This window comes from Athene noctua, chromosome 5 (assembly GCF_965140245.1).
Source record: "Athene noctua chromosome 5, bAthNoc1.hap1.1, whole genome shotgun sequence".
Lineage (NCBI taxonomy): Eukaryota > Metazoa > Chordata > Aves > Strigiformes > Strigidae > Athene > Athene noctua.
In genome coordinates, this window is record NC_134041.1 from 55,118,688 (window position 1) to 55,134,144 (window position 15,457).

General features: G+C 39.8%; 1 protein-coding gene across 3 annotated transcripts in view; it reads right to left on the minus strand.

Moving 5' to 3' along the window:
• SORCS1 (sortilin related VPS10 domain containing receptor 1) overlaps positions 1–15,457 on the minus strand; it is a 300,163-nt gene that overhangs the window by 30,419 nt on the left and 254,287 nt on the right. For all 3 annotated transcript variants that reach the window (XM_074907687.1, XM_074907689.1, XM_074907688.1), the window contains exons 17-19: positions 12,128–12,241; positions 10,948–11,119; positions 61–247 (exon numbers count right to left, since the gene is read on the minus strand). In XM_074907687.1, coding sequence (XP_074763788.1) covers positions 61–247; positions 10,948–11,119; positions 12,128–12,241 — 473 coding nt within the window. The remainder of the gene's footprint in view (positions 1–60; positions 248–10,947; positions 11,120–12,127; positions 12,242–15,457) is intronic.

The following is a 15,457-nucleotide window of genomic DNA, read 5'->3' on the forward strand; positions in this document are numbered from 1 at the left end:
GGACAAGTCATAATTTTTTAAAGAATGACAGAAGCTAACAATGAATATGAGCATACATACATGTTACATGCAGGTAGAGGACAGCGTTGTCAGAACCCAGGCTGTTTTCCACCAGTGCAGTCACTCGGAATATGCCCACGTTCTGGTAGACGTGCTTGATCCCATCTTCTGTCGAGCTGAGATTGGCATATGACACAGCGATGCCATCTCCAAAATCCACCTGAATGAGGGATCTCTGGAGGTCTCCCTGTGGTGATAGAAAAGAGAAAAGGTTGGAATAGACTCTGCTTTTCTTTTGAGAGACTGGATCAATGGGGTGACCTAAACCAACCGGAGAATAGTCACAAGGTCTGATGTTACCAGAGGAAAGGTGATCACTTCATCGACTTGCTCAGTAGTCAGTGGAGAGAAAGTGACCTCCTCTTGAGGTTGACTCAGCTGCACCATGAAGGAGGTGTTCTCCAAGGTGTGTTCTTTAGCCCTGCTTTCACAATTATCAGGGGGACTAGGGGATTTTCTGAAAAATATGGTGGCTCCTTCCCCTGGGTTTCCTTATAGTGAGGAGCAGGGTTATAGTGGGGAATGGTGCTCGTCTCAGCAAGCACTCCATGAGTAGCTATTGAGATTGCCTCACGAATCTCAGGAGCAACCTATGTTGTGAACTTTTGTGTTTTAAACCATAAAAAGCAGGAAGATAATAAAACAGAGAAGTTCTCAGAGAAGGGTCAACTATATCAAAGTAGTGGGGCGTCAAAAGAACTGCTTTAGCCTCACATGATCATGACAGCTTACAGCAGTTTATGACTTGCTCAGTGGCCTGATTTAAAATGAGGTGGATTTGTATTTATTTCAGAACAGCTACCAACACTACTGACAGCAAGTGGAACCCTTTGTGCCTGCCCCATAAGGGAAGGGCTAATGAACTGACAGAGCTGATTAAACTCTTCTCCTTCTGCCCAGAGATAATCCCAGCAAAGTAGGTTTGTGGTATAACTCTGACTGCAGCTTTGTGACATTAGTCTCTTGGGCTGCTAATCTAGCATGTTTCAGAATTCTTACAATAAATTATAATAAATAAATAAAAATCACAGTTGGGAAACAAACAAACACACCCCACTGCAAACCAAAAGCCGAGGATATTAGGGATCTGTATTCTTCATGCTAAAACAGGGATCTGCTAATGTGAAACAATCCTGAAACATGTTTTAATCTTCCACTCCTGCAACTGCATTCCAGTTTGGTGAATGCAGCTTCATTAAACTCTGTGTCAGTGTCACCCAGCCCAAAAAGGCTTTTAAAACCCAGAAGACGGGAGAGATGTAATTTCCTTATTCAGCTTTACACACACAAATATTTTTTTTTTCTTTTTCTGGTTGCAAGCCTATTCAAAAGACAGAGAAGTGAGCCATGCTTGCATACAAAAAATTCCATATAACCTATGTCACACACACTAGAAACACCTGTAAGATTTTCTCATACCACAGGACAGTGATATGCCTATGGCAAGGGCAGTTTCTGCTAGCTGAATAGTTACACACCCTACACTGACCTATTAAACAGCCATGGCTGCTATGGATCCTCTCCCTTTCAGGTAAGATGCAGTAGCTTGTCTTAACTTTAAGCATTCTTACTCCTTTTGAAAGTCTCCTTCAGTGGCTCTGCATGAGGCTTATGCTAGGTATGTTCACGCTTGCTGGCTGTTGCTATGGAGCAGCTCACTCCACAGCCTGCCGTGCTGAAGCAGCTGCCACTGACTGTAAGAATGCTGGTAAATTAATAGCTGAGGGCAGTTCATAAAATTCGCTGAAAGGACATTTAATTTACTTTGTTTTGGATTCCTTTTCCTTTTTTTCTTTTGTGTTGTTTTACTTTTCCCTTGAGAAACAGTCCTCTTGATACCCAACCAGAACGCAAGGTACCCGTGTAAATGGTTGGCATCAGGCAGGCTTCCACATCAGAAATGGAAATGTGTGTGTGTGAGAGTATGAGAGGGAATGGTAACAGAATCTTTATGTTCCTCAAGTTCTCTCAGTCTTTTTATAACTTGTTGTGAAGGCAGAAATAGTGGAGGCTTGTCTGAATGGAAGGTGGGAGGAGCAGAGCTATACCTGGAAATAGCAAGACAAATTTTCCCACATGCTCTCTTTTTATAGGCTGAAACTGTAGTCATTACGCTGCCCTGGCACCCTGAAGGAAGCTCCATTCCTTCCAAATGGATGAGACAAAAATAACTGTGTTGCTCTGTTCTGGAGGATCCCAGACAGAAAGTGTGGCAGGGGAAAGACGTGCCTTGACAGAGTCACGTGTCTGGGGATTCCTACAGATATCTCATGCCATTTACTTGCTGGTGTCTTGAAGGTAAAGACAGCAACTCCCTGTTCTCCTCTTGAGAGCACCAGAGAGGGCAAAGGAACCCTAAGTTGCCAAGACATTACTGAGAAGGCTAACATGAGTATCTTTTTAGAAGGAAACAGAAGGATCTTGCATGCTAACTCAGCTCCAGGTTGCCCTTGGGTAGTTCTTGACTAAGTTTCTTTTAGGAATCAACTTGTTAATATCTAGAATTTTCAGTTACACATTGGCAAGCCTAAGAAAGGTGCTTGAGCAATGCAAACTACTAAGGCCCCCATTCAGCAAAACTCTCAACAAATTCTTCACTGGATGCTTTACTAGAAGTTTAAGCACCTGCTTATGTTCTTTGAGACACAAAGTGCTGAGGCAAGAGCTGCCACCTGTGTTACACAGAGGATCAAGCTAGGGGGATCATGCTGGTCCTCATGAAGAGCCATTAGGAACACAGGAGATGGTTTTAAGTGTGGAGTTATGTCCTTTGTGGAGCTGAGTTACTTGAATGAGTGCAGTTTCAAACATGGTTTGAGCACCCCTGACTGTTTGACTGAGCCAACAGAAGGCATCAAATGGTATATGCCTCCACAGACAGAAGTGAACATATATGAGCTCCTCAGCTCTGACTCCATTCAGAGGGGGAATATATTCTCTCAAGCGCACAGTGCTGGACTTTAGACCAAAGACAGAGATCCCTGAAGTACCCTTAGAAGCTCTCCCAATTCCTCTAGGTCCATTATCACTAGGGTTTTAGTCACCTTTTCTTACTAAAAAAGAGATGATGTTTTTGAACAGTAAAGCCACAGCACTGGGACAAAAGCTGTTCACATGGCTAAAACTCTACCACCATCGTGACTCTGCGGGCTTTATCATCTCTGAGTATATTTGTGGTCATGTAGTTCAAGTCTATTTCAGTCCGAGGTATATTCCTCTGCATATCTGAGGTAGCAGAGGAAGATTAAAAGATTGACAGCATTTTAGAACAGCCCTGTTTCTGCAAGTGTCAAAATCTGTGCTCTAATGAATGTTTTTTCTCTTGTCTTCATTTTGTCCACAGCCACGAAACCCACGGTGTCTACAGGTGCTGCCAGGGAAAGGAGCCATTTCTAAGGCATGCAAGATTCAGATTTCAATTTTTCTTCCAATTTCCCTAGGGAGAAAAGATGCTGACAGAGACATGTGAAAATCTAATTAGAGAAGAGTTTCAGCTGCTGTTCCCCCAGTCTTTTTCATTTGTCTTGGCCTTTCCTGTTTTGTTTTAAAACCCTTTGAACTGGAAATAAATTTTCCATTCAGTAAGATCCAGGCTATAACAGTTCTCTGAAAATGCCACATTTTGAAAAGCTGACATTTAAAATTCTAGCTTAGGAAGTGGCAGACAAAAGTCAGGAAAATAAAGAGGCTGTGTTTTGACTTGTTCTAATGTTTTATCTGTGCCAAGTAAGAGCATAGGCAGAATAAGACAGGAAGAGAAAGCAGGTGAGCCAAAATCAAAACATTTCCCATATAGCCCATACCTGATGTACATCAACCCCAGCTTTATCTGTCTCAGGCAGCTTTCCAGAGCCACTTGCAAGTGGCTGTTTCACCAAGAGAAGTTTTGTTTTGCAACAATTTGATGCATATACATACATCTTGCAGAAATCTCTCCTGTTGCTTTTTCCAGCTTCTCCTTGTCGTTTTGACAAGCCCAATACTGCATGATAGGGTTTTTCTGAAGCTTTTAGCTCCATTAAGGCAGACACAAAACTCCCTGCATCACTTCTGCAGCCACAGCAAAGCACTTGGATGCAATCACCACCAAGCTATCTTTGGGCAGCCTCTCTGGCCTTCATTGTAAGAGGTCTTTAGTGCCAGTGCTCTAAAGCATCAGGGGAGAAACGTGCCAACTTGGCTGCTTGGGGTGGTATCTCTGCATTCAGCTCCTGTATTTTAATCACACTAAGCTAATCAGCAACCGATTACAACAGCTGAAAAAAATCAAAGTACTTTTGATGGGTGTTTTTTACCTTGTACTTAGTATATGCAATATGCACAAACTTGGATATAACCTGGATATAACACTACAGTCTTGATAAAGGCTTAGTCCAGCCAAAGACTTAAGCATATGCTGAACTTTAAGCATATGACTACTACTTTTAGCCTGAAAAGTAAGCCTTGAGAATTAAAAACAAGTTTTCCAACACCTCATATTATGCCCTTTACCTATACAATATTTGTTATGAAAATGTAAATCAGAAATTTACTGTTTTCCAAGCATACACAAAAGATTCCCCTCCCTCCTTTCCCTCCCTGCCCTCCAAAGCCAAATGCAGATTTTTCCATTGTCTTCCTAAAAGAATAAGAGTTGAGAGTGTACACTAGACCTGGATGCTTCAAAAAAACTCTGTGAAGCTTCCTGCCTCAGGATATATCAAGAAACAGCCCATACAGTTTGCAACAATATTTTTACATTTTGATTACTTTTATGAAGCTCTCAGTATTTTGGCGTATGTGAGATGTGAGACCCACCTATCACGATTCTCTCTCAAACGCTCCATCTGAATCTTGCCCAGAAGGTTGTAATAATGAAGTCTCCTTATTGACTTCCAGTATTTATAACTAAATGGAAGTATTAAAACAATGAAACTCAGTTCAAGGGTTTTAATTTTGGTTCCCATGTCTCAGATTTAATTTTTAAGTCTTAAATTATGCAACTTGTGCATCTTCCTTACAGATGCTGATAGTGGATTTAATTATCCTTTGCAAGAGACAGACACTGCTGTTGTTGGATTGCCTTCATGGATTAATGTTTTGTGCTTTCTTTAGATTAACCCTTTTCCCTCTTTGGCATTTTCCTGTCACTATCTGAAAACATCCATCAAAGATATTTCCATTGCAACTGAATTTCAACGCATGGGATACTGTTAGTCTAGGCCTGTTTAAAGCGTATCCTTAATTTTAAACAGATATTCAAGTCCAACTTGATCAAGTACTGAAAAACATGCCTTCCTGTGTAAATTATCGCTTTCAGAAAGACGGTCTTAACTTTTAAAAAAATCAGAAACTGAATAGAAATGGGTCTTTTATCAGAGCAAATAGCTTGATACTTTTCACATGTACTTTTTCTACACCAAAACAGTTAATTGTACATACCAGATAATTTATTCTGACTGACAACTGTGCCAGCTCAACTCAGCTATGAGCTTTTCCTACAGGACTAGATCTTCTGTGTTCCACAGGAATCAATAAGCACAGCCTCTCAGGATTATGCAGAATAATTTAACTTGTGTGACTGGAAGTGCATTAGAAGACTGTAGCACTGTGTGTCATGATGAAGGCGAGGTCAACTTTCATACATTTTCATGGAATTTCAGCAGTGAATTTAAAAATGCATGAAAGGCTCTGATTTCTCCCAACCAGCTTGTCATCATCAGTAATACAGAAAATGCAATTATGATTCAGATGACAGTGGTATGGGGGAGGGGATCTACTGATCTTTCATCTGTGTGTTATTAACAGGAATGTGGTGGTGTTAGTAAGATAAACAGCCGTGATTCAGCATGTGCATCGGAAGTTAGGATGAAGGTGTCATATTTCTGTAATCATTACTAACTTGTGATATCAAAAGAGGGAACACAGTAGGATACCACAAAAAAGTACAGACTATGCTTTTATGTACTACTAGCTTTGCATCTTTGAGTACATAAACAACCAAAATAATGCTAAACTCATCTCCAGAGACGTCAGCTGAGTTGAATTCTGAATTGCACTGAATGGTGGTACTGAGGTGGGAAATGCTAATGGTATCGTCCCCCCAGCATGGTCCCCAAGCTCATTAAATGTACCGGAGACACAACGTATCTTACACAGCCATATATTAATATTGTCATTACAGAAAACCATAGTGGTCTTTAGGAAATTCAGGGCGCTCTGTATTCACATGGTAAGAAACAGTTCTCTGGCTTTATGAGCATTCAGCACATAAATAAAAGGCATGGAGGGCATGAGGCAGAAAGAAAGCTCTATTTTCAAATGAGTGAATAAAAAAGCAGAAAGGTTAAGTTTCTTACTCAAGATTATGCAGAAGGAGCTCAGAGTTGGTTTAGAAATGAGTTCAGATTGCCTGAATTCTAGCCCATGGTCTGAACTGTAGGAACAAATGAGCTTTCCCTGCACATTAGTCTAATCCAAACATCATACACCAGCAGCAAATAGACAAAACCAAGACAAAATCTACTCCCAGTGGAGTGACTTTGTCAAGTGAGTACTGAGGCAGACCTAGAATGTCAAAGACTTTTGGCTGTCATTTTATCAAGATAAAAAATAAATTAGAGGAGGCAGTTTCTCTGTGAATTATCTGTAATGAAACAGTCAAAGCCCTGAACCTTTCTGCCCTGAGTATCTTTACTGTCCATTTCCTCAGCAACAATGTATGAGCAATCAGATGAAACCAGTTTGAAAGCCATTGTGTTGAATAGCGTTGTTCGGGAGGCTGCAGCTTTCAGTGTCTCTCCTGAAGCAGTACGGCAAGCACAAGTGTCTGATGTTCATACAAATAACTCAAACACCCAAATAACAATTGGGTTTGTGACAGGCAAGAGACCTACACAACCATGTGATGAGGAAGGCACACAGAAACAACACCCACTTAGTGAAATTATCTATTTTCACAACAAAGCAGCAAAATATGTCAAGGACATTGGGTTGAAAAACTGCAGTAGGAAAAATACCTTTGTAATTTTTGCTTTTGAGTTTCTTTTGTTGCTGTGAAAAAACAAAGTAAGGATTCAGGTTGTTTAGGCTGAGAAACAACTGTTATTGAACACTGCAGTATGAGAGTTACCAGCCTTGGGTCTGTTAATACAGTCCAGACCAGGGTAAAAGATTAAGCTTTAAACTGGCAGCATTTTGAGGCAATGAGAAAATTTGCTTTTAAGCATAATTAGTTTTCTCCTGTGCTGCCATTTAGTGACAAAGATGTTGTTGCTATTCTGCTTAGCTCAATGGAAATTTAAGAGCAAAATTAGCAGCTTTAAGTATGGTGCTCTGCTTAATAAACACTTCTATAATGCTTTGTAGAATGGGACATATGCTAATTTTTAAAGGAAATACTGATGCTTCCTGGCTGTTTTCATGCAGTAAGAATATCATGATGATTATACCCAGATTAATAGGAGGACTAACCTGGATAAAACTTTCCGATAATGGAACCAAAGATATTAAGTATAAGGTGACTTTGCAAACAGTTTTTAAGAGGTCATACAGAAACCCTAAAAGGTGACAGGAAAGTTAGACTACTTTGGAAAACATTCTCACATCCAGATCATTTAAATATGAGTTGTTGCTTGTCTTTGCTTTTAATGATATTTACATGCTGTACGATATAAATGCTTTAATTTCACATGAGTCAGGCTTAGAGAAACTGAGCCAGAATCCCAGCCTTCAGAAATCAGCAATGTTCTATGCACTGCTGGTTTTGGTGCCTGCCCCCTCTCCACTTGCACAGACTTTAGTGATTATTTTCCTTTTGTGTCTTCTTCAATAGCAGAACATTTCTGAATGCCTTGTCCTTGTTTCTCTTCAGACATCTTTCATTGACATTGTGTTATTGTCAGAATGACACAGTCCTGGCCCTCAGCATTACCACAGGCATGAGCAAGCTCTACAAGAAACCCCTGTGCTGTGATTCCTGCCCCTCAATACCATACCTGAGGGGCAGTTTTTTACTACTGTCATTTGCTTCTCCCTACTCTTTTAGTAATTCCCTCCACTACAGAGATGCAGTGACTTCTCAGGGCCTCCAATGAGCCTGCCTCAGCAGTTCACTCTCCTTCTGAGACCCAGGTGGGTCCTTAGATGGAGCAGAATGACCTAAAAAGATAACAGTAGTACAAATCTCAAACAAACTCTTGTACCTCGGCTCACCATCTTACCTTCCTTCTTCCCCCCCCCCCCCCCCGTAGGTCAAGTGGAATATAGGCATGAAAAAAGAGAGAGCTGGGAGGCTGTGGTCTATGGAACAGCTCTGCAGTTCTGCAGGCTTCAAACAAACTGTCTCAGAGGGATACAGTAGATGTTAAGATGCAAAGGGACTACAACATAAGCAAAGGCTGCTGGTTTTTTACGTCCTAAAAGATATTAACTGTGATAGAAGCTAAAGGAAGAGTCTTCACCAGGGTGTAGCACTTAAAAATATTGACCACCATTCCAGGGGGCAAGGGTTGAATAATACACACTTTCTTCATATGCCATCGGGAAAAACTGTGCATGCATACATGGACTTATCCAGCCTTTTTTAACTTGCCTGATGCCTTCTCTTCAGCAAAAATGGAGTGGCACAGATTTTGTCGATGCTGAAAATCCAGGATTGTATCATGCTGTATACCTGTGCGGGGCAGAACTAAAAAGAAAATGGCTAGTTCTTGTTTTGTGATACCTCTGCCATGTTTGAAAGGGAAAGAAACTTCCCTTTTAGAAGTGAGGTTGCACTAAACGATCTCCAGAGTTCCTTTCCAACCTCAATTATTCTGTGAAATCAGTATCTATTCTATAAAAGGATGTTTGTTCTTTTGCTGGATTGTTTAACTTTTCTAGTGAGTGGTGTGATTTTTATTACTGAAAGTTAATTCTGTAAGTGCTTTAGTGTATATACAATTATGCTGCTATAACCACAGTTTATTCTGCTATAACTTGCATATAGCTGGGCAAATGTTCTTCTTCGCTGAATATTTTTTTTCTGCAACACCAACCCAAAGTATTGTCAGACTGGGTCAAAAGTTTTGCTGCTCTGTCAACTCTTTATATTGACAAATCTAGGAGCAAGAGGTCAAGATTCATCTAGCAGGGAGAGCACTCAGAAAGGCTAGAGGTTGATCAATACTGTTTCAGCCCTCAGGGCAGTTCCTAACCTCTTCCTTATCAGATATACTGAAAGTAGGGCCACCTTTAAATCTCCTCAGAAGTTGACTCACTTATTAAATCATACTTTAAGTACTCCTTGATACACAGCATGAGAAAGATAGCATCTCCTAATGGAGGTGTTGCTTCTCGATTCTGGTGAATACTGAAGCAGAGCTATCAAAAAAGATCAGAATCAACAGAAAAGACAGAACAATTCACAGCAGATCCCTGCATGACAGTGGTCAGGGTATTCTTACAGAATATATTAGCTGAAAAACTCACAGAAATAAGAGCAGAACATTTGTCCTGAGTTTCCCCCACTGTGGGTGATTGTCTCTCCTTCTAACTATTGGCATAATTCTTGGATAGTTTTGTGACTGACTTCTCAGATTACCCATCTCCTTCTCTCAGTCTGTTTTAAAACTTTGCTGAGAATAGAAAGGACATGCCACAAACACTTTTTAAAATATTTTTAAAAATTTTAAAAATTCGTTATAAAGCCTGAAAACTCTGAATCATGTTTTGGACTTCTTTTTTGTCTTTAAACACAGACATTAATAATTAATCCATATGAAATTACATGTTTATACTTCTAGGACAGATCTACAGAGGCAATGTTGTATGACTGTCACTACTGAAATAAAGTGACCACATTTTGGAGATAAACATTCAGGTCAAACTACTGCTTCAGGTTAGATATAATTTATTATATGTTATTCCCTTTACAAATCAGGACACCTGTCTACTGGGTAAAGCGTCAATAATACAGATGTAAAAAACCCAACACACCCCTAAAAAACACAGCTCCAGAGGTCATCCTCATTTCTCTTTCCTCACTGCAGATGACATTTACTTATGGAGAGGGTCAGAAGTAATTTCCATAAATGCTCTAAACTGTAAAGGGATGTACATTGTCCCTTAGTGTAAAAGCATAGTTGTTTTAGGATTTATTGGCCAGCTACACAAGGAAATGGGGAGAAGCTTAAAGAAATCAAACTGGATTAGGGGAAAAGAGGAAATAGTTACTTTGTGAATATTATTATTTGAGAGCCTACAATTGAACATAGATAAAGAAGTGTGGAGAAGAAAAAACAGGCAAAAAGATTTTAAACGTTTTTCTACAGATTCAGAAATGGAGTAGAACCATGAAATACCAAGTTAAGTTACAGATGTAACAAAAATACAGGTTCTGATCAGAGTCTGAATCAGCTTCACATTTGCAATCAATTTCATCCTTGATGCTGCTGCTGCTGAGATTTCATCCACAAATGTCTAAATACTATGTTCCAACTTGTGTAATGGGGACAGACCTGCACTTGGACTTTGCGCCATGTTTGGTTGAAAGGGGGGGGCAAGTAAAATGGAAATTGAGTTTCAAACACAGCAAGAAGTCAAAAGCACAGTTAAGGGTGGGGATCAGGATTTAAACCTGCACTCTCCAATTAACTGTGAAATTTTCAAACCAAACCAGTTCCCAGTTTTTATCAACTTCTTCCAGCTATTACCCTATGCAACCACAGTACTCTCACAGTCTTACCATCTCCATACATTATCCACTCCATTTTAGAGCAAATTCCACCCAGCTACATCATGGAGCTGACTGACTTTATCCCACAGTCTTTTGGTTCACCTCTTCAACACTTTCCAAACTTTGTCTAGCATGAATCAGACTCAAATACACCCATGGGGCCTGGAACGCAACATAAAAATAGAGCCTACCTCTTCCAGCTGCAACAGGAAAGTGACATTGTGTCCTTGCTCGGCTGTCAGTTTGCCATCAGACGTAATTATGCGAAGGCCCTGGGGAGCTTTGCCAGGACATTGTTGTGGTTTTGCTGTGTATCGTTCTCTCACACCATCCGTGCAGTTATTAGAAACAACTTTCCGGTATCTGAAAAGGAAAAGAAATCTGTCAGAAAGATGCTGACAGGGAGCATAACAGGATTAACTGGGAAAAGGGAGGTATTTTTTGAGATTTCTTTAGACTAAGGAGACTGGAAGAAAAGAGATTCCTAAATATATTTTAGCATTTGTTTCAGCCAAGCATTCCTCATGTGCCTAACATACAAGCAGTTAATACTGTTGCTAATGGCATGCAGTATTTTCCTACATAGCACATCTATATACCACATATTAATGAACTGCCTAAAACATAAAATTATACGATGATCTATGCTACCTGCTAAATAATTATAAAGTTATTAATAAAATATATACACATACAGTATGGAATTGTATTTAATTATTATACTGAGGCACAGTTTAACAGCTTTTCTCACATACTTTCCATTTCTCATCAGTTGTGAGGCAACTCCCTCTAAAGATGCAACCCTTGACAGCTATGAAAATAAGAGTTGAAGAAAACAGCAAAGTCTGCCTATCTCTGAGTGTTCAAAATGCCAAAACACAGCTTGGGTTGCTTTGTTTGCTTTAATCACTTGCATCAGAAATAAAGTTTGAGGTCAGTATCTTAACTTAAACTACATCTTCTATTGACTTCCAAGACAGCCAAAGAATAATCAGCATTTGGGCTAGTTGCCCATCTATTACGTCAGTTCACATGTACATTAGTTTCATCACTTTCCTCTAATGTGTTTTCCACCATTTCTGCCTCATCTGATCCGACATGACTTTAACAGGAGTCTTTTCAGACATTAATGGTTTGGCCTTTACCTTACAGTTTCCCCCCCAAGTTTCTTTAAGGCATCATTTTTCAGAGAAAGTTCTGGACCATATGTGATGGAGATCTGGGGTGCCAGACTCTGCAACCTAACAAAGCCAGGAAAGAAGAGGCCCCGAGGGCTTCAGCGAGCTTTGAGACACATGTATTATTATAGTTGTCATTGGGTTAAAGTCCATATGAGTGCTCTCCCAAAATATAGTCTGGTGTGCCACTTACCCAGTGCTGTTGAGATAACTCTGTCCAAGGCTACAGTCTTTCGACAAGGAAGATGGGTTATACCAAAATGCTGGTAAACACTGCCCATTGCTGTGACGTTCATATCCATAATCACTGTTTTAGCATTAAAAGAAACCACCACATAAAAAGCAAAAGAACAAATACAGGTATTAGTTCACACTTTCTACTACTGCTACAAGTTTTGATCTTCCTAAACTGTTCAACTAGGATTTCTGATTTTTTTTTGATAAACCAGATTCATTCTGTATTAGGGATTTTTTGGGGAGTAGAGTTACCTTGAATATGTTCCAGTATAAACAAGCAGAACCAGACCAGGTAGTTTATGAGCTATTGCTTTAAGTGTTCTCGCTCCACAGTCTAACAGTGCTTCTTGGGTTCAGCTCTAGACTCAAACATAATAAAAGCTAGAGATCTAAGCTAAGCTTTATCACTGTATCAGTGATATGACTGATGCTATATGTATCAGTCATATAGTAGAAAACTGAAGTGCTAAACAGTTCATTGTATTTGGAAACTATATCACATGAGTTGTAGAGAAAAATTTACAGCCCTGAGAGAGCTCTCGGCCGAAGGCACATTTAGTAATTGAAACAGCATATTTGGTAATGGACTGTGATCTTCAATTCTAATTTAGTTTGGAAGAGGAAATGTTACCAAAAATCGTGTGTTAGAAACGAGTCAAACTGTAATTGTAGTCCCAATTTGGGTTTAGCTATGACTAAATTTGTTTTGGTTCCACTAAGCAACAGTTCAAATTTGTTTTGATTCCAGATAAACAAAGACTCTATAAAAATTGTTATTGTGGAACAAATAAAAACCAAAAACCTCTTTAATCAGTATTTCATTCACATGTGGTTTTAGTCTCCAGCTGTTGAGTAACGAGAACTGTTTGGTTAGAGAATCATTCTTATTCCTTTTACTGAGCTTTGTCCATAACAGAAAAGTTAACAGGATGTCATTTCTGAAAACTGCTATACAGACAGAGTCCACCAACTCCATTCCAATATTCTAGTTGCAACATGATCTTAAAATGGCAATTCTTTGCAAAGCCCTTTTTTTTCTTATTATCTTTAATGTCTTGGTACCAAGCAGCCTGATAGTCTTAAGAGAGGATTAGGGCAGCATTAGATTACATGATTAAAGGCTCATCTCTCTATACATAAAGAAGCAGAGAGGAAAAACAGTAGGCAGAAGAACCCCAATAACCTGGTCGTAGCCAGTGGAGCCCCTTCCCAAGCTCCCAGGGCTGTCACAGGAAAAGCCATCAGCCCATGGCCAGGGTGAGACCTACCAGATCATCAATGGGAGAGATCCTCCCCAGATGACTTTGAAGATAACTGAGTGGGGTTACTGCACACAGGGGTATGGGGCTCATTATGTCATGCCATGGAAGAGTAGCTGGCATCCCCATTTCTGTTTTCCTGGGTGAGGGGCTATCTGGTATGTGTGTGTGTGTGTGTCTGTTGGTCTAAGTCTCAGAAACTGGACTCAGACCACAAGTCACAGGGATCCATGTGCCCGCACTCTCAGCAACTGGACTGACTGGAGTGTGTGCATACTGTGCAGGTGAGCACCAAGCCAGACAAACCAGAGGGTAGGATAAAAGACTTGTGAGCTAGGTGCTGATGTGCTCATAAGTCTGGGCTGGATATCATGGGATAAATCTGTGAGTTGGTTACTGGAGAGACCAAGAGGTCAGGGGTAATGGCTACTGGTGTAAAGCCATATAGGTGTGGACCTGCTTGTGAGACCTGTTACGCTTGTGTGTATGTCTATGCGTAAGGGATGCCCAGTTGTCAGCAAGGCATCCAGGGGCCAGATACTGGATAAAGATGGGTACTGGTGGGATCAATACTGTATGTATGTTTATAGTGCAGGTATTGTCCACAAACGGTATTTCATCTTTATCAACCCTAGAGGGGAACAGAATGAGGCAACTGGTGTTTGTGTGAGTGCTGTGTTTTCTGTTTGTGCTGATCTGTGTCACCAGACGAGTACATATACATACACGTACTGTACATACAGGCTCAACTTTGTTACTGCTTGGGTCAGGGGACACAGAGCTGCATCAACCTCACCTCTATCAGGCTACTGGATTCAGCATCTCGTAATAGGCAGCAGTGAGATCAATGATATTTGTAGAATAATATTAACAACAACATGGATGCTTAACATAATGAAGACTTTTTTCAAATGTCTTTTTCTTTCTAGATCAATGTACGATGGCTTAGAAGAAAAATCTAATGAATCACTGTTAAACAATTTTAAGTAGTCTGGTACTGATCTGAGATATGAGAAGAAAAAAAAGGAGACAATATTTTGCAATTTATTTCTGTTAAATTTTTTATACTTGTTATGAAAAGCAGGACACTGAGAATTTTGTCACCACTTTTACTCCTGCCTGAAACTTTTCTGAATCAGGAGGAAAAAAAAGGTTTGAGGTAATCTAAGAAAGGAGAAATTTAAAGGAAGGCATTAAGCAAAAGAAATTTAAAGCTGGGTATCACCTGGGAAAACTAAACATCTATTAGACTGCATGACTATTCCAAAGGAACATTTTGGCAGCTGTGATGCTTGGGATATCTACAACTAGTAATTGAGAACATACTCTAGGAAATGGCAATGAAGTAGATGACCTAAATGGTCTTTTCCTCAGTTTTTTGATTGAATTTTCATCAATCTATTTACTCAGATGCTAGTGACTGAATGTTGCTTAATTGCTTTGAAAGCATCAGCCAGCCTATTCTCCCACTGCCATGTGCTTCTCTAATCATACTTGTTGGAGTAAGAACACTATAGCTGCAAAATACACTTTATAATGAAGAATAACACTGTTCTGATTTGCTTAGAGAAAACAAATATTTACATACAAGTGGGACTCCTGTAATTTTGTACTTCATTTGTCAACACTCCACAGTACTGTATTCCTAGGTTACCACGTGTCACTGATTAAAAAGCTGTAACACTGTACACACACAATATAATCAGTTAGGTGAAAACAAACCAAAATAATACAGTGCAATCTGTCTCGGAGGGGATCAGTACCCATAGTCTAATTTGATAGAGTAGTATCAGTCTGGGATTTCTTACTATACACACGTCTAGACTCATACCATAATTTTGGTTCCTGTTAGTGCTTGCACATCTGGACAAACCAAGCTTGACTTAACTAGTTTTGACTATACTTGGATCATATTTCTCAGAGTGAAGAGAATGAAATCATAGGATTTTCCACAGCAGAAATAGTTATAAGCATAGAAGTTTCACACTGTTGTTTTCAGGCTTGCAAATCGTCTGGCTCATTAAGGC